This window comes from Atractosteus spatula, chromosome 3 (genome assembly GCF_055471065.1).
Source record: "Atractosteus spatula isolate fAtrSpa1 chromosome 3, fAtrSpa1.hap1, whole genome shotgun sequence".
NCBI classification, from domain to species: domain Eukaryota; kingdom Metazoa; phylum Chordata; class Actinopteri; order Semionotiformes; family Lepisosteidae; genus Atractosteus; species Atractosteus spatula.
The window spans coordinates 77128865-77156842 of record NC_142708.1 but is presented as its reverse complement, the minus strand read 5'-3'; the positions used below and the strand labels follow the sequence as shown (position 1 = coordinate 77156842).

Below are 27978 nucleotides of genomic sequence, written 5' to 3'. Positions count from 1 at the left end.
ATACGATTTTCTGTGTACTGTTCTGTTCTAGTTTGTTCTTGTGCGTCCGGACTGTGAGTAACTCTTGTATTGTATTGTATTGTATGTATTGTACTATTATTATATAATTCGTTACACTGTGGCTGTGTTGTGTGTGTTAAGCTGCTGTTGCACTGCAATTTCCCTCACGGGATCAATAAAGTATCTATCTATCTATAACTGTGGTCCTGGAAAGCCACAGTCCTATAGCTCTTAACCTTAACACTATCAGTGATAAAAGCTGGGAAAGCATGCTGACTCATCGCAGTTAAACTTACTGATCCCAGTAGGTTATTAGTTTGCTTAGGTGATACAAAAACAAGACAAGTAGGGTTCTTCAGGACCAGACTCTCGGATCTTTGCTCTATGCAGTGTCCAGAACACAATGTTCCATGGAGCCAAGTTTCTCTCAGGTGTCTACAAATCAAAACTTCAGAAACTGAAATTTTCCATCAAGGTTTTATCTCAACATTGGGGTTTCATAACTTTTCACATCAGTAGTACGACAAAAAAGCACATATACAATTTTACAATAAGTCAAGTCACTTTTAGAACCAGCTGTTTCAAAAGCATCTCTGATTGTACATCCAGCAGGACTATCTGGATATGGTGCTGTGCTTCAGATTTCAGCAGGTCATTTCAGTCCTTAGCAGTAGACTGTACTTTGTGCGAATAATGGCAGTATTGGATAACAAACTAGAATGATCTCACATGCAAGTTGCAGATCCACACAGAGGAAATTCAAACAAGCAATTGTCTCTTAAGAACCTCTTTCATGTGCTCTATTGAGCAGTTAGAGCTGCAGTCATAATCCTGGCTTTTCACCTGAACTGCAGTTTTCTGCAGCCGATTTTATGATATTTAAGTTAAGATTAATGAGCTATTCCAGTGGTTCTCAAACTGTGGTACGCGTACCGGCAGTGGTATGTGGAGTGCCGCCAGGTGGTACGCCAAATGACCCTGGAACTGTGTCGTGTGCGCTGAAAATCGGGACAGGTTTTCATATTTTGTTTTTTAATACGTGTCGAATATGCAGCCTACATACTATGATACAGTGCGCGCTAATACTTCAGTGGACACAAGAGATACTCTGTAATTCTATACCACTCTATAGGAATGCGTGCTACGGATGCAAGTGACCAATTGGTATTTAAAAAAAGCTACTGTATCTCCAGCAAATAGGAAGAAAGGAGAATGTGTGTGATTTTGGAACAATGCCAACGTTGTAAACACAGGAATGCATAGAAATACGTGCTACGAACGCAGGTAATCTTGTGAGCACACGAAAGCATAATAACAGAAAAATATTTAAGAACTGTTCTAATTTGAGAAAAATACACAGAGTGTCTCTGTGTTTCGCTCCCATGCGCATGAAATAAAAACTTTAAATAAATACGGAAACAAAAACGGAAACGCGGAAAAATGCAAGCTTGCAGATTGCTAAAGCAGGTAAGCTACACTATTTTTGAAGAACCTTATTTACCGTTGGCAAAAGAGCTGACACGTATTATGTGTAGAGAAAAAGCTGCTAAACAGCTCGACCTGTTGCCCCCCTCCCCCTGAAAGACACAGTCATTCACAGAATTATTGAAATGAAGGATTATATCAAAAGTACACTGATAGAGCGCGTTAAGATGAGCAGATGTTTTTCACTGCAATTAGATGAGTCTGTAGTCGATTTGGCCAATTTGCTCGTTTACATTAGATATGAGTTTGAGTGTATGTCCCATGAAGACTTTCTGTTCTGTAAACCGCTACCAACAGGAACTACAGGAGAGCACATATTTCAGCTTCTGAATGAATTTATCGAAGAGAATGGCCTCGACTGGATAAAATGCGTCTGAGTTTGTACAGACGGTGCTAGAGCAATGACAAGCCGACATAACGGTGTAGTTGCACGAATTAGAGAGGTTGCTCTAGAAATTAATGTACGCATTACAACATCCACCGCGAGACCTTTGCCGTCAAGAAAATGCCTGACGATTTAATATCTGTTAGGCTCTGTTTTGAATTGTATCAAGGCTCGAAAAATTAATTCACATCTGCTTTGCTCAATTAAACAGGCTCACCCCTCTCACTGAAATGGTGCTTTTTTATTAGTTGTTGTTAATGTTTTTTTTTCTGTAAAACACTTTGAGAAGCCACCTTTAAAGGCACTATATCAAATAAAGTTTATTATTATAATATTTATTATATGTATGTGTGAGTGTGTGTGCACGCGCGCTCATGTTGGTCATTGAGAATTTCTGGGGTTCCTATGAGATGATGACTTGTAGGTGGTACTTGGATCCTTTGGTTGGATTAGGGGTGGTACTTGGTCCAAAAAGTTTGAGAACCACTGAGCTATTCCATCCCAGTCTGGCATCCATGATTATTCAGGGTAAAAGTTATACAATAAGTGAAAGACCGGTCTCTATCACATCTATCATACATTAGATATTAGATAGATGAAAGTGACTATCCATATATGACATCAGTTCAAAAAGAAGCTAAGCATGTACAAGTTGAAATAAGCATCACAATGAAACCAAAAAAACTGACTTAACATGAGGCCTGATTATGCATCTGAGACACACTGCACTCCTGAGTAAAGAGGAAGAAGCATTAAGTCTTTACATTTCACTTTATGATTAGGGAATAGTTTTGTGTAAACTTAATCATTCTACTTTGTCTGACAGCTAATGCGATTACTGGTTTATTTATTGTTTTTTTATTTTCACAAATGTAAATATGCAGTCAATAAAATGTCATGAAGAATGAACTTCATCCATGGGAGGTGGATTTCATGATCCAGAGCAGAGTCCTCTGAATCAGAAAACACAGGAATCTGGGAAAAGAAACCTTACAGATATTCCAAGACTGGCCAGCATGTTCTTTCTAATTCTGAATTTGAAAAAAGGTAATAACCCAGTTCAGCACTGTAAGAATCTTATTTCAATCTGAAAAATCTGAGAGGACCTTATAAGAAAGGAGTGTTAACAGTTATATATTTCTCAGCCTCCTGAGAATCTTTTCATTGATCAAGTCATTTGATGAAAGTAATATCAGTCATCTTGCAGTACTCTTTAAGACCACCACAGTCTTGCTGCTCAAAGTACTCAGAGCCTACTTCTGTCCAGTCGTTTTTTAGCAGGGTTGGGGTACTGGGGGTTTTCTATCACCCCTTCCCCAAACTTGAGTTCCAAGAAGCTACGGTAGTTGTTGGGTGCATAGGCGGTTATGCCGGCAAACTGGACAGGAACCAGGGGATGCAGGAAATGCTCAGGGAATTCCACATCCTGCTTGTGGTCCATCCAGGTGTCCTTGGTCATCACACCGTTGCGGGGGTAGAAAGGCCAAAGGTCCACATGCAGGTGGTTGGCCTCGCTGAACTGAACCCGGTAAAAATCCCCCTCTACTGCCCTTTCCCACACATAGCCATTGGCGTCCACAAGGGAGCCGGAGTCCAAGTTCTTCAGGTAGTCGCAGTTGGGTACATCCTCAAGGTAAATGCCCAGGTCTACGTCAAAGTCCCAGGGAATAATATCTTGGTGGCGGGCAGCACCCAGGAGAGTCCCCCCTTCCAGCCAATAACGGACTCCTGAGCTCTCCAAGATGTTGATAACATACTTAGCTGTCTCCCGTAGGGCACGCAGACAGCAGGGGGGTGTCCAGCGCTCCAAGTAAAGATATTCGGGGGTGTCATCATGGATTGTCCCAAAGCATCGGGGCATCTCCTTGTTACAACCAAACCATTGCTCCTTTCCATCTGGATTAATAACCCGCTTTATTCCGAATTCGTGTAGCAGCCGTGCCGTGGACTCCTTCAGGCGGCTGTCAGCCTTCCACTGGTTGTGAGCTGAGCCAAAGAGAGGCCTGCGGTTCGAGCCGAAAGAGGGCCCCTCCAGAAGCTTGACCTTCCATCCCCGCAAGGAAGTCTGGATGAACAGAGAGGTCATGAGAGGCCGGGCAAGAGGGCTGGAAAGATTGAAGAGGTCTTCTGTCCGGGTCAGGACTACAGCATCCCCACGCAGGGCTGTGCACACACTGCCACTGCTCCCCGACGCTGCTGGGGTGTAGGTGGCTGTCCACTCCCTCAGGCTCACTCGTAAATGGAGGCACTGCACTGCTGACCGGGACAGGACTGGGGCCGCCACCAGTCGTACCGGCCCCCCGCCCTCCCCTTCCAGCTCTCTAACCAACCGATCCAACTGTCTCCCCAGGTCCAGCTCCACGCCGTCTGGAACAAGAAGGACGTACTCCGTTTGAACAAAGAACTCTGGCCGAGACACTTGCGGGGGCTGGTCTGGAGCGGGCTTCAGGACCACAAGACGCACCCCTTCCGGCAGCTGCAGGGGTGGGTAAGGGAGAGTGTCTGCCACCACCAAGAACGTTAGCTCAGGGCGATGTCGCAAGAAAGAATGTGCCACCTCCTGCACATAGTTCTCAAAGTCTTCAAACTCACGCAACAGAACTGTGACACCAGGGCTCCTGCTATTGCCACTGATACCCATGCCCATCCCAATACTCATCCCAGCTGCGGGCAGGGGTGCCTTTTTTGGCAAACCCTTCCCCGGCTCCCTGCGCTTCTCCATCATCTGCTGCTGTGCCCGGGACACATAGTAGAGGATCAGCAGGTTCAGAGCTATGGCCCCAGTCAGGAGGCCCTGGCAGAAGCTCACTCTCATCCTTCCTGCTCGAAGGCTTAACTGTCCAGCTGAGTTCTTCACATCACTCACTTCTCCTGTGTGTAGCTCTCAACCGCTTTAAGCATCACTGCTTCAAGTGCATCTTCTTCACAAAATATTCCACTTCCACACCAAGACTATCCCACTGCAATGGCTGATCTTTATTAATTTTTAGCAGCCCATATTTTTCTCACTTTCCAAATACTTTCTGTCTTTCATGTGTGAGTCTGATTGCAGGTCACCAGTGTTGGTGTGAAGGGCTTCATTTCCCAGGTGTAAAACAGGTCTGCTTATAGGTAGCTTGAATCAGAACGCCAAAGGACCGTGCTTTGTTTCAAAAGGGAAGACTTCATTTGTCCACAAAGTGCTAGTGGCTTCCTCCAGGAATACCTGAAAGCACAGAAGAGACATGCGATAAAAGCTATAGAGTGTGGCCATTTTTCCTTCTGTTGTTTGTTCCTCTAAATAGGTATTAATGGGTTTTCACATGCTTATGAACCAGTATTTTCTAATTGTGTCTAATTTCTCATTCTCCTACAGATGTGATTTTAAATTTAAGTTAAAACCAAACTGTCAAAATGCCAAAGAATATAAAACAAATATATTTCATAATTAAAAAGAGGTTGTGTTTATGGTATGAAAAACTGCTTTGTAAAGTTTTTAGACAGATCAGTGTATTTTGATTTTAAAACCTTTCTGCCTCTGCCCTGTTTACCTGCAGTATAACAATCAATTATATGTGTTTATGTCTGTGAATTAGTAGTATGAGCAATGTGCCTCTTAGATAAATACAACTGACTAAATTGTTCTGATTTTTTACATCAGCGTTACCACCCTGTTGTGTGATCCCATGACACCAGACCTATATTGGAATAGGACATCACTAAGAAAAACCAAATTTTGAGGCACTCCTCCCACTGGTTCCAAATTTCCAAACCAGCACCCCAGTGGGTGACCAGGACTCCATGTTGTAGGAGGTGCCCTTTTTCAGATGAGATGTGAATTTGAAGTCCTTAATACTTGCTTATTAACCACACCATGTCAGTCTTCATAAGAACGAGAGTGTATGGACTAACTTGCACTCTGGGTTTGTTTGTGCAGTCTAGTCTCCCTAAAGTCCCCTATGAATTCAACAGGCAAAAAACATTCTCACTTTTTCACCTTATGAGGCTGTAGTGGGTCTGCTGGCCATGCGCCACCCAGGTGGGGTCTGTCCTGTATTTGAAGGATCTTTCTGGATGAACCACATGATGAGACCATGTGGCTGTGCTAGCAGTAGAACAGGCAGGCGAGTGGAGTGGATGGAATGAAGAAACTGTGATGTGGGCATCTATACCACTACTATCAGCAGGGTCCAATCTGTTATTCATGGAAACGCACAGCTAGAGAAAGACCCAGGAGCAGCGTGGCGTGGCGTGTATTCGGTCACCAGAATTCCACTGAGAGCTCACACAGATTTAAACAGCACAGTTAAAGTAGAAACACATATATTTTATAAAACATGTAGTTTTTGTCAAAAACAATCCGGTGGTTAGGTGCCATACCTATTTGTTTCTCTTTTGCAAACCAAAAATACACAAAAGGCTGAATGTGTGATAATGAAGTGCTGCAAGTAAAGTGCATGGAAATTTATACTGGACAGTTGAAATGAAACCATTTTAAACTAATACCAATTAATGTGTGTATTACAATGTAAATTCAACACCTCTCTAAATCATTAATTAGTAATTTATAGGAGCTTATATAGGGAATTAAAATTTTAAGTTAGGTCCATACTGAACAGGGTTCTGTCGCTACTTTGGCAGTTGTACACCTAGATCAACATTTTCTTGGAAACATGGACTGAGGCAGCAGTATTCTTGAATCTCCACGTTTCCTTGGTAACTGGAGACCTATCAAAGTGTGCTACTGAGATCTTCTGTTCCCATGGAAACCTCCCCCTGCATAAACCTGCGGAATCGATTATGAACTTCTGCCACTCGGCCTGAGACCCACACGGGGGCGCTATTCCGCAGGGGGCAGCGATTGCACGCCAAACTATGGCTCAATCACAACGTCCAGTTTTGTTTTCCATAACGTCTTGCGAACTCTGAAACACGCAATGTACATTTGTCATTTTCCTGTTGAATGAATCACAAACGTTGACTTCCTCTATCAAAATACCGATGTGACCATTTGAAGTTTGTGCTGTGCGTTTAACTGGTTGGCGCATTTTTATTTAAAAAGTAAAAAAATAAACACGCCAATATAGCAATTAGGGACAGCACGAGTAAAGCGCACTCGGGAGCCTATTGTACAGACTATGTATCATTACACTGTGTTAACCGTAAAAATACAGAACACAATGACACGATATCATCGCTATTTCTTTTTTTATGAAACGGGTTATCTGCTTTATGGGAACTACGACGCCCCTATTACCATGCGATAAAATGGGTTGAGATTGCTCAGCAATGCTAGTCTAGTAATGCTTGAATTTATAGCAATTGTTTAGTAATCCACGAAGCAAGGGTTTAACTGCGAGGGAAAAAAACGCCGTATAGACATTTTTACAGTAACAATATAAAACGGAAAATGCACATACGTAAAGAAGCGGGGCCCACAGAGAAGATTTTTTTCCTTTTTTCCAAAAACGCAATCCCCGAATTGTTATTCCTACGGGAGCCAGCGGCTTTAGTTAGGAAATGACTGCAGGAAACCAGCTCGGCTCACAATTTGGCAGGAAGGTACCGCCCTGCCAAGCACTCGCCGCAAGAAAACGATGCAAGTCGACGGAGATCACTATTTGGCAGGCGAGGCTTGTGTGTGCGTGTGGTAGAGTAGCTGGCGGTAGTGATCTGAAAAGAGGAGGAGGAGGGAGAGGGAGGGGGGGATTATATTATCGTCTCCCTGTTTATCCTGGCGACTCCTAGTTCTCCATCATGGAGGCGGACAGGTCCTGTGGAGGAGCGGGCGCAACGAACCCGAGCCCAGGCGGGAGCGGTGCTGGACGGAACCCCAACGGGCCCAAAGCGGCGGCGTCTCCCTCCCCGTCCAACGCGGGGGCGATGGCTGCCTCTTCCCAGCCAAAGGACATGCAGGAGGCAGAAGCGGGCCTCTCTCTGCCTGGGATCCTGCACTTCATCCAGCACGAATGGGGTCGCTTTCAGGCCGAGAAATACCGCTGGGAAGCCGAGAGAGATGAGCTGAGGGTAATCGCATGGGGACTTGAAAACCCGTTTCTTTGGGGGAGAAGCGCACGGCCGGCTCGCTGTCGTTCCGTGTAGGTCGGTCAATCAGAGCAGCAGCCGCGGCGGTGCGATTTCGGGCGGCGGTGGTCTGTACATTGTTGTGTGTCGTCCGACGGCAGGGCTCCGTGCAGGAGCGCACGGTCAGCAAGCCTGCTCAACAACATCGTCACCAGTCGCCACATGAAAGGGCTTGCAAAATCAGGGCGCTGCAGTCCCCGCTCCTGCGTCGTGACACTGTCCCCCTCCAGCTGTGCACGGGTGCGTGACCTCGGGGTCAGCTGGCACCCCGAAAACGGGGTGACGTGTCCGAGCTGGGGGCTGCGGTGTAGTGTGGGAGGATCAGGCGGTGCTCCGTCTGAACTCTCGTGAAAAAACACTTCACGAAGTTAACCTGGATTTTACAGAAAAGTCACTGCGTTTAATGCTTTTAAGCTTAAGCTCTAAAAGACTTTAGAGTTGGTTGAGTGCGTTGTCAAGTGGTGGTCTTTTTTAAAAAGTTTGTAAAATGACTGAAGCCTAATCCTTAAAAATAAGTATCTCGAAGGGCTTGTTTCCAACACTGCCCTCCAGTGTACTCGTTTTCTGTGTGCAGTCGTGTTACTGGGAGCACTGGCCAGGGCCTCATGCAGATGGTCTCAGAAGCCAGTGTGCCAGCTCTGAATGCAACTGTCTGCTAGTTGTGTCCTGACATGTAGATTCCCATGGCCAGTCACCGTTTCCCTGTGGACTTGCATGTGTGTGTATTTACACCATGCAGCCTGGCAGTGCTCAAAGGACCCCTCGGCCCATCGGCAACACTGCGTGGTGACAAGGCGCTGAGCCGTTCAGCTGTGCATGGTCAGTGTTGTGGGACAGTAGTCGATCCCACTGTCCCAGTTGCTCAGGTTCCAGGTGTGCAGGTACAGGTAAGGGCTGGGAGTGAAATAGCTGTGCAGCAGGTCAGCCATCTCTTCAGAGACATTAGAGCCAGTGACCTCAACTCATCTTCAGTTCCAGACTGACATAAAAAAAATGGGGCCTGGCATTAACAGTATGGACACTGGCCCAACTTCAGGCTACAGAGGCCCGAATAGTCCATATTTCTTATTTTCAAGGTTTTTCTCAACATATGGGCCTCAACAACAATACATTTATGTTCATAATATTAAGGTTTTAAGTCAGTTTTAAAGTATTTAGGTATTATAATATTCTGATTTTTCATAAATTCATTTTGCATCAAAGCAACTATTATTAGTAATACAATATTAGATACCACAACATAAATGTTGAATGATTTACCAGGGTTTAACCAAGACTTAGTAATGCCAAGCAACTCTGGATACAAGTCTGTTTTATCGGGGATATAGCACTTTTTACCTCTAAAGCTACCTCTTTTCAGTGTTCAGGTGTTTTTGTGTCTGTGTTTTAAGATAACAGATAATTTATTGAGCGAAAACTACCAGTATGATAGCTTGAGCATGTGATGAATTAGTTTGCTCATGTGACTTCACTGGCCCGTTTGGGTCAGTCCGGGTTGGTATCAGCAGTGAGGAGGGACGGTGGGGAGTGAGGACCAGCTGTGAGTGAAATAATCAGTGAGGTGTGCTGTTTGGAGGCAATAATGATATTGTAATGTGATGGCTGTAGCGTTACTTCGACTGGTGATATTTGCCCACCAGCCCAACAGGAATTTAGTTTAATTGAAATATTTTTAGGTCTCTCAGAATTAAGACATTCCCGATTCAAAGTACTGTAACTAATTAAACCTTAACTTTCTTCCGTGATTAAAGAGCTAAATTTGTCCATATAAGCTAAGAAGGACTGTACCCAAGATTATAGAGCATGGTGGTGCTGTGTCAGTTGAAGATGAGAATCTAAAGCATTTTGCCTTTTTTTTAGATAACCAGACAGAAAATCGTACCATGACATCCAGTATGGTGGCACTGGAAAATATAAAGTTACAGCCTAATCCCAGGAGCTGTATGCTTCCTTTTTTAAAATCCTTAAAAAACAAATGTCTAGTTAACCTACATACTAGATCGTTTCATATTCAGCCATAGGATCTGGCTTTGGAACTGGTGGACAAGTGGCTCTGGGACCGGTAGTAATTTGACTTTGAACGTTCAGAGAAAGGTGAAATCACTGCAGGTCCCAGCCTGTGCTGAACCCAGGGCTAGATTCACCGAAGTAACAGTCTGCTCATCCCCCTGTGGGATCGGTAGCTCCTCGGGCCATGTGTCCTACATTAGTAACTTTCTGACACAGCAGATTGCCAGTACCTCACTGGCAGTACCGGTATAAGCATGCTGTGTGTTTGGGACAACACCAGGCACAAAACAGAGCAGGAACAAACAGCAGTACTGGGTAGGGTGACCAGACCAAGGCCTGGTCACCAGAAGGAGATTGGGCATTCAGTTTTATGAAAACCAGATGTGAATGTGATTCAGTAAGGTTCTGTTTAACAGAGGAAATGTATTATATATCTTTAGGTAGTTTTAGGCTTCACAGTGGCAAGGGTTTCTGTACAGTAGCACACTTGTGGTTTGCCAGACCCCCACGTCAGTGATGTCATCGGTGAGACTCGTCAGCCTCTGTGCACTGCTGGGTAGAATAACACAGGGCACTGTGGTTCCCTGTCTGTTCTCTCTTGTGCAGGTCCTGTCGCTGTAGCTTGTACTATCAAGGGGTGATTCCAGAATATTGTGTGTGTGTGTTGCCGTGATGGTAGAGTGGGTGTTAAAAAGAAAATGAATTGTCCCAGAGAGAGACCAGCTCCGAGATGGATCCCTGCAGTGTATGTGGGTGGGTTTTGTCTGCTCTGTCTTGGCAGACTCCAGGTAAACAGCTGTTCACCAGGACTGACTGTACTTGACTCAGATAGTCTTCACTGCACATGTCGCCAGCAGTGAGTTTCCATCAGATCTCTGTCAGTCTCACTGTCCTTGTCTGCCTGTTTTGTTCAGCAGGCCTCTGCCCTGGCTGATGGGTGGTTTAACAGATTTGTTAGCCTGCAGGGAGAGATGAGGGAGAGTTCTGTGGCAGCTTGTGTGTCTGAGAACTGTTCTTCACATGAGTACTACCAAACGTATAGCCAGACTTGAATGGGGGGTAGTATTTAATTAAAACTATTTTTTTATTTGACACATTAAAACACTTTACATTCTTCAGTAAGACCTGGGCACAAAATGTTTTTATCTTGGGATTATAAATCTAAGTACATTTAAGTCATTTAAATTTGCAACTGGTTTTCCTGTTGCAAGTGCAGTATGTATGACTTTGTGAAATTTGCTCAGTGTCCAGGTTGTGTAATAACCAAGCTATCTTTGGAAATCAGCCAGTGTGCTGAATCATACACAGCATGCTGAGGGCTACTGGGAAGGTTTGAGTTTGGACAGAATTTCCCTTGCTTAAGACCTGTACACAGGAAGATATTGATGCAGGAGTGTTGGGTATTAAGCAATATAGTATGAAACTACATTGCCTTTGATTTGAACTGTGGTCCTCTCTGTGTCAGGTTAAAGGGCTTATGTTTGTGTGTGTGTTTCAGGCACAGGTGGCGTTCCTTCAGAATGAGAGGAAGGGCCAGGAAAACATGAAGCAGGACCTGGTACGCAGGATAAAGATGCTGGAGTATGCGCTGAAACAGGAGAGGTGAGTGACAGACCCTGCATGAGAGACCTCATCTACTACTGCTCTAGCATTTAATGTGCCCTTCTTTCCATGGACCTCTGGTAGGTGTGTTTTCTCTCAGGTGAGCTCACTGAAGTACGTTTCCAAAGTACTTAGAAAATTGTACAAAATAGATGCATTCAGAAGTTGAACACAGTTGTGGGACTAGTTGTCCAGGGCTCTCTGAGCTCCCTCTCGGAGACCCCTAAACCTTCTTAAACTGTATGGGGCTGCACAGCCTGTGACTCATTAAAGTCACGTTGAATTGCTGGGGCAAGGGGAGCAGGAGGAGATTGTTAAATCTTTTTTATTTCTTCTTTGTTCTTCTAATGTATGGTTGTAGGCTTCAGAGCTGTCAATATTGAAAATCAAGCATTTTTTTCCATTAAGGGTAAATGTGTTGGGGTTCCTTAAAATATTGGAGCTATGCTCTCTCCACATTTTGCAACAGCCGCTAAAGTGTCATGGCTGTCATTTTTCTTTCATTGGTTTTCCAGTAATGGCACAAACAATGGTTCAGCTGTTTTTATACAGAGACTGTGAAATACATAATTAAAATGTAGTATTATTAGCACAGCTGAAACAACATGTAGAACTGTAATGCTCAATCTTACAAAGATCACAGCATTTACAAGAATATGGGGTCACAGTGGGAATTAAACATCTGCAAATAGCTGACTACACCGGTCAGGGAAACAAGATTATCCATGATGGCTTGGGGGCCTTTCTGTAAGAAGTTTCTTATGTGGTAAGATACTGGGGAGCTCCCCCCTTTCGCTGAGCCAGAGCTGACTCCTGTGTGTCTCTTCCTCAGGGCCAAGCACCAGAAACTGAAGGCCGGGTCTGAACAGAACCCAGGGGAGAAGAAGCAAGAGACGGGAGAGTCAGAGCAAGGTACTGTACTACCCTGGTATGACGCCAGTGTCCGGTTGGTCTGGTCTGATCCAGTTGTCCAGGCAAAAGGCTTGTGAACCGTTGGATTTCTTTGAATAAAGGTAACATAGGTCATGGGCGTTGGTGAATAAATGTGTTTAAATATTTTTTCTGCTGGAATGCCATGTTGTCTTGCAGTTTCCAATGGGCCAGCGGACTCTGATTCTGCACCAGCCAATCAAATGTCCTGGAAGGAGGGACGGCAGCTTCTGCGCAAGTAAGAGTTTCCCTTGGGAGAAGTCGCTGGCCCCATTTCCCTGACCCTGCTGGTCTGCTAGGAAACACCTACACACTGTTACAGTACATCTTCATTGTGCTGCATTTGTTTTCGGAAACCGTCTGCTTCAGTGACTTACAAATGTGCTAAAAGGTCCATTAGCAACATTTTGTACAGCATTGCTGCTAGGACACAACAGCATAGCACTTTGAGAAGCCACCTTTAAAGGCACTATATTAAATAAAGTTTATTATTATTATTATTATTATTATTATTATTATTATTATTATTATTATTATAGCATCCTCTGGCACTCACAGAGAAAGGCAGACTACAGTGGAGCTGATGTCAAAGAGTGTTGTGGAGTCAGATATGTGCGACTCATTAGCACCTCAAAACGCAGCTCTTAAGACTAAGAGTTTCCGAGGTTTGCCAAGTAGCAGTGAAACCTAGGTTCATCGAAAAGTGTGGGCCAGCTCGTTACTGTTTATTTTATGAAATATAAAAACATTGTTTACACAGGACTCGGAAGTGTGTAAAACAGCAGATGACAGTGGTGCACATTTCTGCTGCCACGTGCGTGTAGTGTGCAGCTCTTTGTGCTGTCGGTAGGGAACCGTATGGACTGCTGTTAGTCAAATCCATCATGGGAAGGTTATAAAAATAGAAATAATCTAAAAAGTAAACTTTCTTTGAGACTATCAAGTGAAACCTGAGTGTCACCCTGTGCCTCTCCAGGGGTAGTTGTGCATAGAGTGTGTATGCTGTAGTGTGCCGGCTCTGTTTACCATGAGTTGTGTCTTTTTTTGCAGGTACCTGGAGGAGGTGGGCTACTCGGACACCATCTTGGACATGCGCTCTAAGAGGGTGCGCTCCCTGCTGGGCCGAAGCAGCCCTGAGGTCAATGGACCCCCGGATGTGGGACCCTCACCTCCTCTTGCAGAGCGAGAGCCCCGCAGTGGTGGGGAATCTCTGCTGGTTAAGCAGATTGAGGAGCAGATCAAGAGGTGAGAGGAAATGTATTTAGAAACTATGTGTGTATATATAAACCACTGTGTGCAGCAAATACTTGTTTTTATTGACAATTGAATGCAATTCCATTAGATAACTTCACCATCCATGCTAAACCTCAGCTGTTGCATGAGCAAGTGACATTCTGAAAGGCTCTGGAACATGTGTTCGGGTACATTTGGCAGGATGTTGAAAATAATATCATTACATAAAGTATAAGCTGGTTGGTAGACACCTCCCCTCACTCAATCTGGATGCTGCAGTCCAGAGATCACGGGGGTGAATCTTAGTTGGGAAACCCAGGTAGGTCACTTAGAGTGATGGGGTGGCAGGGAGGTGTTCTCCTATGGTCCCTGTGCAAGGTAGATTGACACTTGTTCCTCATTTCCACTAATAGGGTGCTAGCTGGCTGGTGACGCTCTGCTCAGCTTTGCAGTGTTGTTTGTGTCCTGCCAGAAACGCTGGGAAGGAGAGCTCCAAGGAGCGGCTAAGTGGCTCCGTGCTGGAAAAGCTACCCTTTCTCCATGGCTGTGAGGAAGAGGAGGAAGATGACAGTGATGAAGATGATGATTTCCAGGGCATGGCCACAGACTCCATCGATGGGCCCCGCAAGCACAAAAAGTCCCGTGTGAAGGTAAGCTGTTATTATTTCACTAATGTCTTCATCCAGCATGACTTTCAATAAGAAAAATGCACTATTTCACAACTCATGCTGGTGTAGAAATTAAATTTGCGGTTGTTAACATTAATTTACCTGTTCTTGCGTGGTGATGTCAATGCAAAGTGCACAGGAAATCGCAGCAGTATAACAGACAATAGAGCCCAGATTCTTCTCTCACAGCTCACAGTGCTACACTCCTTTCAGACCTCTCCTTCTCTAAAGCACCAGGATCACCGCTCTGGTCAGACCTTAGTAACACGCCTGCTTCACATAATGCTCTGTCTATCGGTGCAGCTGGGAGCAGAGCCAGTTGGTGCTGAGCTGGATCCTGATGATGAGGAGGATGAAGACGACTCTGAAGACGCCCTGGGAGAATTCGACTTCCTGGGATCAGGCGAGGAGGGCGAGGGGGCTGGGGAGGCGAGGATCTCGGGAGATGGACGTGAGTTAGGTATAGGATTTTCTTGTCCACACCAATGCCTGTCTGCAGCATCAGCCTTGTGCACAAATGTGTGCACAACCCAGTGGTTGTATGATTTGAATTCCCTCATTCAAATGTAATAAATGTCAGCACATTCAGCTCTGTTTGTGTGCATCTGTGTTTGTGGAACAGAAAACCGGAGGAACAAGTTGCAAGGGATGATGTCTGATTTGCGTGATGTGGATGGGCTCCCACCCAAATCAGCCATCCCCTCCTCTGTCCCAGGCCAGTCCAGAGGCAGTGAAGGTAGGTCAGCCAGATCACATGTGCTGCCCTTGTCACATGAGTCTGTATTTAGCTAGTATGATCCATTGCAGGTCTTATGAAAAACAAGCTCTTGTATGTAAACTTATACTGGTTGTTGGATTGTTGTGTTGATTTTAAACAGTTCAAGTAGGTAGTTGCGTCAATATGCATAGGCTTTTTTTTTAATTAAAAACAACAGATTTCTGAATTAAATGTTAAATATAGAGCTTTCATACCTTAAATATATAAAATATATACTTTATCAGTAGTTTATGAAGGAATCTGCTGCTCATAAAACATTACATGGATCAGACTGCTGTGCAGTGGACGTCTTGTTGGTATGAAGGGTTTAAAAAACGTGTCAATGGAACATAAAAAAGATCATCTGAACATTCAAACCCTAAACCTGTCTTAAACTGTTCTTTGGCAAGGTGAAGATTTTCCCCACATGACATGAACTGAACGTGAAGCGTTAAGGTTGTAATTAGATTGAAGTGTTTGTTGTGGATTATGCACACCCAGCATGAATTCAGCCTGTATTTTTCACCTTAGCTAAAAACCTTTTATTGTCATGTACTTGGGCCTTGCTTAAAATTGCTCAGTTTCCTCCATTACTTGACTTTTAGTGTGAATATGCTTTCTTCTCCATGTTTAGGATCATTTTCAGTAGCACAGTGCAGTTTAATTGGGATTTTGAACTTGCTAGCTAATGCTTTCTGATGGTGGGTTCATAAAAAGCATAAAAATCACACATCCTCCTGTCTTTGCTGGAGGCTGTGTAGGCATAAGACATTGAGCTATGTAGTGCAGAAGAGGTACAGTCGAAGTCCGGCTTGAGGCTCAGGTTCAATAATAACTACCGGTACCCCCTTTGTTGTGCTATAGGGGGCGCCCTGGGCTTCTCCTCAGATGTGTTTATCCTGGACACCGTGGGGGGCGGAGACATGAACCTCGGGGAGCTGGCTGACCTCACCGTTGATAATGACCTCACCATCGATGTGAGTCTTCCTTCAGGTTCGGAGTAGGCATGAAAAGCTTCGCAAGCATGGGATGTGGTCTTTATTTTGTGCCTTGTAAGGCAGTCTCTTTTGAAATGTTGTAAATCTTGGTTTTACTTTTATGTATTGAACCTTGTCATATTCTTGTGGTGATGACAGTAGCAGAAGCGTCGTTGAAACCCACGTGTGACTTTTTCTGCAGCTGCAGGACAGCCGTGAGGAGTTCAAGAAGACGTGGAACCCTCGCTTTACCCTCCGCAGCCACTTCGATGCCATCCGAGGCCTGACCTTTCACCCCAGCCAGGCCGTGCTGCTGAGTGCGTCCGAGGATGGCACCCTGAAGCTGTGGAATCTCCATAAGGCTATCCACTCCAAGAAGTGAGGCCCTGTCCCTTCTGCTGCCTGTCTCCTTGTTTCTGTTTTGTGCTCCGGCATGTATGGGATAAATATCCCCTGAGACTGTGTTCTTCCTTTACAGATTCACTACTTCTCTGTGTTATCCTTTTTGAAACATTTTCTTCCTAACTGATACTTGTTCAATGATTACTTTACCCTGGCTGTTAGCTTTCTTAGTGAGGACACTTGATGCTGTGATAAACACAGTGGATGATTTTTTTAATTTGTTTGAGATTATTTCACTAATATTGAAACTAAATTTTTCTAATTGTTGCAACTGTGGTTTAAAACAAAACTTTGAATTCCCTGCATTTTCTGCATGTGCATTCATGATGTTAATACATTAAAATAGCAAAGGATGACAGCGTACAAATGTTTTAACATTTTAAATTTCATGTTAATACTTTTTATAGGCATTTTGAAATGTCTCTCTCTTGCAGGAATACAGCTCTGGATGTTGAGCCCATCTACACCTTCAGAGCTCACAGGTAAGGCTAAAACCTGCTGTCCTGTTTTTTTCTCTCTGATGACGGGCCAGATCCTGAATGAATCTCCTGTAGGTGCCGTCACCATAACTCTTTAGATCTGTTGCAGTCCTGATTTGTTTCTTACCCTGATGCAGTGCATTGCATTCTTAAAGAGTGACTTTAGTAAAACCCATGAAGGGGCTGAGACTGTTTTCCTATGGGAGTCTGACTTGTTTCTCTATAAACAGCTGTGTGCTTGTGCATTTGTGTGCTTGCAGCGGAGCAGTCCTGTCTATGGCCATGGATGACAGTGGCGAATCATGCTATAGTGGAGGGTTGGATGGTACTGTGCGGTGCTGGAAGATTCCCGACCTTAACGTCGATCCCTACGATAACTACGGTATGCTAAGACTTTGTGCTATCAGTGTTATATCAGTTTTGCCTTAAAGTATTGTTTTCCTTGCATCCCGGAAAATAATCTCAATTCCCACAACCAGGAATTTTGTGTGCATCTTTTGCTGGAAGTGTTTGTTAGTATCCAGAGGTGCTTAAAAAGCTTTAGGCAACACTGGTATGGAAAAGAGAGCTGTACCCGATGTACCAAGAGGTCATGTTTCTGCCTGTTTTAGACCCCAGGATTGAGAGCAGCGTGCTGGCTGGGCACACGGACGCGGTGTGGTGGCTGGCGTATTCCCCCGCCCAGCGCTGCCTGGCCTCTTGCTCTGCCGATGGCACTGTCCGGATCTGGGACCCCTCGCAAAGCGCCACCTGTGTCAGCGTCTTCAGCACGGACAAGGGTGAGCGAGCAAAGGGGGTGACTGGACTGTTGGTGTAGGAGATGCCAGGGGCATCAATACACGATGTGAAAGTAGTGACACTACAGTAGATACACCGTCTGAATTGTACCAAAATATTTAACCACATAAAAAATATCCTAAGTGATGTGATGCATAGAGGAATAACTGTTGTCATAGAAATATCAAGGTGTTAAATGTAGTCGATCTTTTCTCTTATATTTTCGCAAGTTTGTTAGAAATACACAGAAATTACAAAAGGACCATGTGAAATCCTGCTGTGAAAGATTTCTGTCATCACTACAAAATTAAATTGAAAACGGAAATGATTTATTTTTTGGATGTGCAAGACACCTTTCAAGTGTGTGGGCGAAAACGAGCTCTTCAGCACCACACCTCTGCCTGGCAAGCTCCAGTCTCTGTAAAGAGCTGTAAGGTCCCAGAGTGGTATGGGATTTGTTTCATTATTATCTTAGTTTCGGTAATGAAATACCTTCATTATTTTTTACAGCATTGAAATTCATGAAAAGAAAAACAACAAACAAAAAGTGTTACTTAGTATCTGAGCTATTTATTGAAATATTTTAGATTTTTAATGGTAGTAGTTGGCCATTTTTGAATATCATGTTCTCCATTTTGATTTTATTAGTCCTTTAAATTTAGGTGTTCTTGTATTCAGATGAGTGACTCGACTCCTCTCATTTGTCTCTGCAAGATCTCGGGATCCCTACCTCAGTGGCCTTTGTGAACTCTGACCCCTCACAGACTGTGGTGTCTTACAATGGAGGTGACACCCTGATCTACGACCTCAGCACTGAGCAGCGCATTCTGACCCTGGAGTCCAAGAGCAAGGAAGGTGAGCAAGAGGGACTTGATATAATTACCCATCCCGGTCAGTGAGCCCTCGTCCACTTGCACACCCGTAATAATGAAACATTTCCACTGATGCGCTCTTTCCCATGAACATATAGAGACAAGTCGGTATAGAGACAAGTAGCTGCTGCTGCAGAGACTATATCAACAGGCCCATAATTTTAATCTTGTATCAAATGATGGAACACAAGGAGGTGCAGTAACTGTCTGGTGTTACCCACTGTGTTGGAGCCAAAACCTTTACTGGGAATCTCCTGTTTAACAGGCCCTTTCCCTTGGCCCCATAGCCAAAGAACTTCCTAATGGTACTACTTCCTGAGAGCCAGATGATAACAGATTCCTGATGATAACAGGTTACCAATGAAAGGCCATGAAACCCATCCAGCTGGTATGGATGGAAGTAGTTAATGGATCCAGGGATCTCATCTGGCTGTTCCTTTGTTAAGGCACACAACTGTGGATTGGGATGTGTGATGAGTTTCTGACCGAATGGGATGTTGGTTGCAGAGTGTGTGTGTGTGTGTGTGTGAACCAGGGTAAGGTGCTGGGAGATTAACAGATTCTGTTCTGATTTCTCTCTCTGTAGGCTGCGGGCTAATTAACCGGGTTGTCAGCCACCCTTCACTGGCCGTCTCCATCACTGCGCATGAGAACCGCAGCATCCGCTTCCTGGACAACAAGACTGGTGAGACACCCCGCGCCTGCCCACACCGCGGCTGACTGACGCCTGTCACGTCACACTGATATTGACTGGTTGATTGCCACCTAAATCTAACACAGTTCAGGGACGTTAACTGAACAGCACTCAACTGGCTTTAAATCAAATAAAGGCTTCTATATAGTTACATCGAAAGATAAAGAAATCTTTGGGAAGCCACCTTTAAAGGCGCTATATACAATAAAATTTATTATTATCTAGGAGGGTGTCCTGTAGGGGATATATGGATGAGAACAATTATAATATCCCAGATTAGGATGCCCCTATCTGGGTCCTCAGAGGTCCCCCCCATCTTCTGGTTTTCTTTTCTGCTAGATATGGTGGCGTCATTAATGTAGCCAGATGTTTTATCGCAACACTTGGTTTCAGCTGTAAGACAGCAGGAGCCATCAAGCTACCTATACATTTTTAAAGGTAGTTTAAAAACTGTTTGTAGAGGGCTAATAAAAAAAACTAATTAAGGTTTCCAGGGTGCTTGCACAGGTCTGGAAACGTATGGAATTAACAATTATTGAATTCTAGTCCTGGAATAGTTTGTAAAATGAGACATACGTTTGGAAAAAGTAAGGAAATCATAGTATCAAAATAATGCTGACCAAACTAAGTTTACTTCATACAAATAATATTTGTGTTTAACAAAACTACAAAAGACCTAACCTCCGTGTTTTTTAAATCAGCCTGCGGAAACAACGGCGAGCCGTTATTCATGTTCGTTTCAGACAGCAGGTGGCTGGGGGTCAGAAAGTGGTTCAGCTAGTCAGACTGAAATCTGTCCGTATTAAGGTAACTCAGGAGGAGAGTTAATATGCAGTTTGTGATTTCTGTTTAGATTTGGTTCTTATGTATATCATATTTGAATGATTAATCAAGCCTTTGACCTGCGTGCACAGTCTCACATATTTGTGCACAGTTGGCTGGTCCCTGCAGTGCACCTCGGATACAGTGCGTGATGAGAACGTCAGCAGTGGCAAATCTCAAGATGGTGCGACAAGGCCGTCTAGTCTTCATTGTTTCCTGTTTCGCGAGCTAATATGGACATGATTTGAATTGGCGAGCAATTCAACAGTTCATTGCAGAGGGTCAGTGGTTATTTTCAGGCAAGCATAAAAGCAGAAGTCAAGAACCTGTACAGACTCAAACTCAGCTGTACTCAAGTAAAGGTTTACTCCATGCTGAAAATCGAAGAAAAAAAAATGCTTCGGCTCTGGAGCCTTTTTCAGGTGTGTGACCGATACGCAGTCTAGCTAGTCTTCAGTTAAATATTGGATTGTAATGAACAATGTCTTGGGCTCTGTGCTGAAGCGGAGAAAATTCTAGATTTGGCACAGAATTCTAACAGCTCACAGCGTTATTAATGTTTCAAACTTGCACGTAAAAGAGCTCAGAAATACAAAGTAAGACGTGTGCCCAAATTGTGTTCTCTGACTTATCAACTTGAGTTTCCATTGATAATTTTTAATATTCTCTGGTGTTACCCACAATATCTAAACCAAAAGAGGTTCATTTTCTTACTCTTTGTTCTGTTAGGTTTCTGTGCAAAGCAGCAGAAAAAAGCAGCTAAGTAATGGGAAAACAACTGCAATGTGAATGTTTAGTTTTTATTCATTAGAATGGGCAATTGTCACAAGCAAAATGTCAACACAGCATGCAAGTTTAACAGAACAGACAAAAGTTAGATGGGTCGTAAAAATTTAAAAAGCTGCCTGGAAGAAATCTGGAAAACATCTGCAATTTATCTATGGTAAGAGAGCAAGCACCCTGAGCTTCCTTGACATTTCCAGAGTCAGCACTTGTGGACCAGAATCAAGAAATCCAGCTACACAGTTTAGAATCCCAGTGATAGCTATGAACTCTCCTCTCAAACAAATCCGTTGGCAGAACAGCACTATATTAATAAACACATTTTTTTTTCATTTTTGCAGCTTGCAGTATTGGTTTGGGACATCTTGATGAGAGATTAGAACAGAAACCCATTACTGGTACAGCTGTAGGAAGGTCACATGGCTTGTGTCCATTGTTAGTGGCGCATTATATCAGATGGGTTTGCAAAATATTGTCAGAAAAAAAAATATTGTTCTATTTGTGCAGATTTCAATAGACTATATATATTGAGATGTTCTTATTAACTTATTATTCAGACTGCTGTCATGAATTTTTCCTAACTGTTCTTAAAGGGATCATAAGAGGTATTTATACAAATATTGCACAAATTTTGTAAAAAAAAACATTCTTGCCATGGAGAACAATGTGAACTGAGGTTGAGGAGGCTGTTACGATATCCCTGCTGTGTGTGTTTGCAGGTAAAGTGATCCATTCCATGGTTGCCCACCTGGATGCAGTGACCTGCTTGGCTACAGACCCCAAAGGCACTTACCTCATCTCGGGCAGTAAGTAACCAGTAGTCTGTAGGGCAGTGCATTTTCATGTGTGAGCACACCAGTCTCATGTATTCAAGCTACAGATCCTTTCAGGCTGAAACTTGAGCTTTCCTGTTAAGTAGAAAATCACTCAGTTTAGGAACAGTGTAGTAGATCAATGTGAATGAACAGTGTTGGTTATGAACAGAATTTTGGTCACCTTCTTGCAAAAAAGAAAATATTACTGCTCTGGAAGCGTTGTATAAAATAGCAATTATAAATACATTTCTGGGATTAATGGAAAATCCTACACTGACAGATTAAGATCACTGTTTAATTCTGTAAGATAACCTTATTCAAGTATTGAAATCTGCCCAGTGGACTTCTACAGAATCAAAAGTAAAACACAAATGAGAGGATACAGGAACAGAATTTAAAAACAACATGATGCACTTCTTTGCAAAAATAGTTGTGGGAGTATGGAACTTGCTCTCCTGCCATGTTGTTGAAGATGTGCTGGTATGCCTGTGTTCATTGTAACCTTTCTTATGTTAACGTCTTTGCACATTTTAAGGCTTATCTTGGGAAAGCAATGTCTTTTTTCAAAAGCCAAAGATTAGCTAAGATTACATGCTTGAAAATTGAAGAGAAAGAGCCGTTTCTGAGAACTGCTGCGTGTGTGTTTTTCGAGGTCACGATTGCTCAGTGCGACTGTGGACACTGGACAGCCGGACATGCGTGCAGGAGATCACGGCTCACCGCAAGAAGCACGACGAGGCCATTCACGACGTGGCTTTCCACCCCAGCCAGCCCTTCATCGCCAGCGCCGGTGCTGATGCCCTGGCCAAGATCTTTGTCTGAGCAGACCTCCATCACCATGTCTCGCCTCACTGCGGTGAGGAATGCGCACGTACTAGGCCCACACGCATGCGGCTGACACGCCCCGTCTGCGCCCCTCACATGCTTATTTCCTTTCCTGTTCCAGGCAGCTGCCCTCTGGTCTCCAGGGTGCTGGCAGGGTGGCACAGCAGGCACCATGTAGGCGCTGCACAGGAGCAGGGCGCCATGTGGCAAACCAGCCCAGGGACGTGAGAGCTACACATAACAGTAGTCGGAATAAATAGTGAAGTGTGAGTTTTTAACGGTTAAAGCTATTGTACTTTCATTGCAGCCAACCAGCCAAGGTGAGGCCTTTGCCATATCGAATAGGGTGTTTTGTCATCATCATCGTCAAGCCGCTCAAGCCTGCAAGACTTGCTGCTCTTTACACTACAGAGGATGGGGGTGTGGGTGGGGAGAGGGGGAGAAGCAAATGAAGTCCAAAAACTCAGGATCTGTAAAGTCATGGGGTTTTAGAGACCCTGTACTTCCAGATGTGGCATACAATGACCAGCTCTCACAATGTCCCCCTACCCCCCAGACACCCAGGGTATAGGCAGCACCTCCTGTGGGTTCATCATGGCATCCAAACCTTATCTACTGTCTTCCCACTTGCATGCTTGCAAAGCACAGTGCAACATGCATTGACGTAGCATTTTATGTTGTGACTGAGGTTAAACACACTCCACAGCTCAAGCAGAGGAAGTCTAGCGCAGACATAGTTCCTTTAAAGCTATAACACGAATAAAATAAGTCTCCAGCACTCAGGAGTTCTTCACCTTGATTTGTTGACTGTAGTATCTTTCACTGCTGAATTACCTTGGTGCTCCTGGTCTAAAAACAGGCTCCACTGTTGGTAACAGTACAGTGCACCAATAGATGGCGTAGACAGAGAAAGGAAAGCAGGGCTTTGCCTTCGGTTATTCAGCTGCTTTGTGCAGTTCCCAAAAAGAACTCGGATAACACTCAAGGGAAATTCTCATTGAGGAGTCTTGCAGCTGGTCATTGCTCACTCTGGGTGAAAAATACTATCATCATTATTGTTATTGGTCTTTGTTTTTTGTCAGAATTGGTCTAACATTTCAGTCTGAAGGAGGTGGAGGTCAAAAGGCCTTTTGCTCCAGTTTCTTCTCTGCTCTGTCCAAAAAGGGAACCCCTGGCTAACAGTGTGGCAGAACCAGAGTTTAAATAAACTGGAGACATCAGATTGCTCTTAATTTGAACTATCTATTAAGGGAAATTGGTTTCTTAGTGATACCTCACCACAAAATCCCAGGCAAAATGTATAAAATATTATTTAAATATCTGTTTCCATGTTGGTTTATTACAAGCAGTTTGTAATGTGGCACAGTTTAATAAGTTTAAAGAGGCATTAAAAACTCAATAGATGAGTTTTACAACTGATAGCAATGCGCTATCGAACAAAGATCCTTGTGACATGCATGCTGCTAAGAGCTCAATTGTCATCTGTCAGTAGCAAAAGCAATAAATAATCTTTCCAAACAGTACACGTTCAATATTAGCAAATCAATCATGAAAACAAGTAAGGACAGATATGATATCCTTTTGGATTTTTTTCTGGAGGGGGTGGAGAAGGTAGTAATTAACTTAAAACTTTTTATCTGAAGGTATGATGGTTGTAATATTTGAAAAAAAATAATTCAATTTAGACCTCAGATATAATTATATTTAATATAGTATGATTTTTATGCAATAGTTTACATCTCGCTGCTTTTCCGCATTTTAGAATTGCAGGAATTATCCTAGCACCTTTCATGTAAATGGTTGGGGGGACTGTTGATTGAATGTAATTTCTATAAAATCTTTGCTTATTTTTTATTTGTAAAAACTACATGATATGGAATCTAAGGCTGCCATTTTCTTGCATACTGTGTTTAGTCAGTTTATTGGTGTTACTCTTTCAGCAAGTAAAACACAAATTGTTTAATTCAGTTGCTTTGAATGCTTAAGCTTCAGTGAAATGGCAGAACAGGAAAACATTTTGATATAAAAGGCTGATGTTTAAGAATTATTCAAGAATCATTTCTGCATGCTACACAATTGAGATGTGGGAAAGGGGGAGCAAACCCAGCTGCAGGAAGCGTTGTTCTGCAGGGTCGAAGTGGTCCAAGTTTGTGTGTGACAGTGCTGGGCTGGTCGTGCAGTGGAACCTGCTCTATGAGCAACACTACAATCAGCATGCAGTCCAGAATGAAAACACTGAACAGTAGAAAGTTGCCTCATACAGAAGACAAAACTAAAGTAAAAATGTCTAAAAACCTCAACCTCAGCGCAGGGAATGAAACACTGGATTTTGCCACATTTTAAATAATTAAGTTAACTTGTTTTTAGCTCCTGAGATGGTCGCTCTGTTTTTGTTTTGTTGTATTGATGATGTAGGTGGGCGAAGAATCGGGATAGTCCCAGGAGGGAAGTCAGACTCCCACTGTGTAGTAGATTGATCCGTTTCAGGCTGTTTGAGCTGCAAGTGCTTGTTGTGACGTGTAATAGCTCATAACGAGGTAGTGAGCACAAAAGATGCAGTGTGTAGAGTCAGTTTACACTGGAGGCTATCAAGATCCAGCACCTCATGAGGCCTGTAATGGCTCAAGCTGGAGTGGGAGTCGTCATCGTCTGTATTGGACCACTTTCTTGCTGATTCTGTGGAGGTGTTGCGCTCAGCTGCTGCTGAGATGGCAGTTTTAATTTTTGTTTGTGCATAAATGTTTTGATCTGTCTTTTAAAAGGGAAAAGTTGAGAATGTGCAGTTATTGTACAGTTTTGTCTATGTAATACTGTCCTATATATATTGTACATAATGCAATTACTTTTGGTGCTAAATCTCATCGCAGGGCGCAGGAGGGGGTGGGACAGCAGTTACCATCCAAGACTCATTTGTGCAACGGAGTGATCAGCAAATGGACAGGGAATCCAGTCACTGTTACCAAAAGTCATGCATCACTCTTGTTTATTTACAACATTTACTTTAAAGACAACAACCTTCAAAATTGAAGTTGAAAATTAGTTCTTCATCGATTTATGCATCTGCATCTAAATAGTAACATCTTTTAACTAGTTTCAAATGCACACTGTTCTGCTGCACTTAAAGAGGTTTATACTGAGACTACACGTTTTTTCATTGGAATCGGCAAAATGTTCTTTTTGTTCACATCCCTACTCAGATGATTAGCGGTTGCTATCTGTTAATCATTGTTCAGTTACAGTGCAGACCTGATCTGCAATGTCTTCACTACAGGGTTCAGCTCTTACAGAAAAACTTTTAAATCCTGCTTCCCAGTCTCCCAACCATCAAAGGAACATAATGGGGCTTTGGTTTACATTGAAGTGGTTACAAAAATTCTAACACGCATCCAATTGATCTATCAGTCCCTTGCTTACTGAAACTGGAGTAGACTAAGTAAGCTGATACCAGACTTGCCTTCCTAGTAGAAAGAGAAAAGAAAGGGCTGGCCATTTCCTTGCCAGGTTTCATGCTGTTTTTCATTTTGATCTTTCCCTGACCTTTTACCATGGAGCTTTTACCAAGGCATGACATTGAAGCCAGTGGCTACAACCTGTTATCACCTGGCACATCACTGTTCTCCCTGCTTTTCAGACAACAGTGGAAAAAGAAATGGGGAAAAAAAACTTTATGAAGCTCAGCTCCTGTGGAACACATTAAATCTGCCAGGCAGATAGCCAGGCAATAAAAGCTCACCTCAGCGCACACCCTGTCTCCAATGAATAACTAACCCGCATCATCAGCTGCTGGACCAGAGAGCGCAGGAGGTTTTTGCATGTGCAGGTGTTCATTAATGTGCTAATGGCAGCCCGGGAGACATCGAATAGCAATGAGTTGTTTCACTTTACACTGTTGAGCAAAAAGCACTCTTGCACTGTTCAGTCTTGGGTTTTGTTGGAACAGCTTCTGGCAGTATGGCTCAGCTGCACCTCTTCTTGTTTTATGTTGTACAGCGCTGTAACACAACCATGCCTTTATTATGGGTATGTTTCCTTTTGAGTGTGAGGATAGTTTAATTTGACCAATCGCTGTATTGTTTCAGTGCACTTTGTGTCTGCTGCACTCTTCCTGATTGATACCCTGGCCTGCGTGTCTTTTCTGGTGCCGGGGCTCGTACTGGCAGTGCTGCCCCAGACCATCATGCACTCCCGCACTCTCCTGCACCCACAGCCCTGAGTCCGGAGCAGGCTGACAGCTGTGGCGCTGCTTCTCCAGGGAAAGTGAAAACACAGTTGGCAGTGATTCATTTATATCAATGTTGTAGAGCTTCTCAGTGCAGACGACCCGGGAGAGATGAGATTAGAAATCTTTGAAATCTACACCTAAGGAAGCAGTTACTGTGTCTTACAAAGAAATGAAATGGGATAACGAAACAAGCCAGGTGTAATAATGTATTTCATTACTTAATAATTGAATGATTATCACAGACATTGTCATATAGCACACAATACTAACATTTTATTTAAAAAATGTGGTTAAAAAATCAGGTGGAAGAAAGGGCCTAAAGATCTCTGCTAATTGGCTGTTTTTTATGTTTAAACAAGTAACATATTTGTTTGGTATGATATAGATCTTTAGATCAGTTTCTTGGGATCAGCTGGTATCAGCCTGCAGGCTCTTGTCTTCACCTGTTAGTTTGAATGGTCTGATGGGGCTTGAAGGTGTGGTCTACACTACTAATACAGACAGTTTAAATAGAATCACACTATCGCTTTCCTTTAATAGAGCTTTTCTTGCAAATGTCTCATCTGCATTTATATATTTTTGGAGCTGTTAAGCTGCTGTGCCAGTTTGTATAATAAATATTTGTATTACATTTCAATTAGCGTTCATGGCAGTTCAAAGCATATAATTCCCTGTGGACAGAAAGGAAAAAAAAAGAGGTTTCTCCAGCCACATGTCTGGGAATCCCCAACCTAGGAACAACACACATTCCAGGAAAAACAAATCCAACAAAATTCATCCATGTATTTTGTAAATGTCTGATTAACTTTTTCTACGTTTTTTTAAGATGTATCAATTATGTAGTATCTGAAGTGTACTATCTGTTAGTAGGCTTAGAAATGCTTGTAAATGATATGGAAATAAAGTAAAAAAGTCAATGCCAAGGTTAAAGGGCTCTAGTTTCTTTGTGGTTTATTTTTAATACCAATTTATCACTGTGTGATATTTTGTACATCATTTTAAGCTGTAACTCTTCACAATTTGCTGTAATTGCAAGGGACTAAAGACCATGTTTTTTATTTATTTTTTGTAATTCATTCTAGTTGATCGTGTTTTTTGGAGGGAGTCTTTTATTGTATGCTATTAAGGAAGAAAATGCTTCACAAAATCCTGAAAATAAAAAGATTTTGTATATAGA

At 43.2% G+C, this 27978-nt stretch overlaps 2 protein-coding genes across 3 annotated transcripts; one reads left to right on the top strand and one right to left on the bottom strand.

Moving 5' to 3' along the window:
* Positions 1–463: 463 nt before the first annotated feature.
* fkrp (fukutin related protein) lies at positions 464–8191 on the bottom strand. Its single transcript, XM_088910740.1, has 2 exons — positions 7270–8191; positions 464–5075 (listed from the first exon to the last, which is right to left on the bottom strand). Exon 2 carries the CDS (start codon positions 4683–4685, stop codon positions 3117–3119), a length of 1569 nt encoding a protein of 522 aa, XP_088766866.1. The 5' UTR covers positions 4686–5075; positions 7270–8191; the 3' UTR covers positions 464–3116.
* On the top strand, positions 7607–27978 carry strn4 (striatin, calmodulin binding protein 4). Of its 2 annotated transcripts, none has more exons than XM_088910738.1 (18): positions 7607–7876; positions 11442–11545; positions 12378–12457; positions 12635–12713; positions 13526–13720; positions 14181–14358; positions 14680–14836; positions 14999–15112; positions 15998–16110; positions 16313–16488; positions 16947–16994; positions 17252–17373; positions 17603–17770; positions 18483–18623; positions 19227–19325; positions 21659–21745; positions 22407–22610; positions 22701–27978. In XM_088910738.1, the coding sequence occupies exons 1-17, from the start codon at positions 7607–7609 to the stop codon at positions 22574–22576; spliced, it is 2301 nt and encodes a 766-aa protein (XP_088766864.1). In that variant the 3' UTR covers positions 22577–22610; positions 22701–27978. The 2 variants fall into 2 exon arrangements, with proteins under 2 accessions (XP_088766864.1, XP_088766865.1); XM_088910739.1 differs by having other exon boundaries at positions 14680–14827; positions 22701–22838.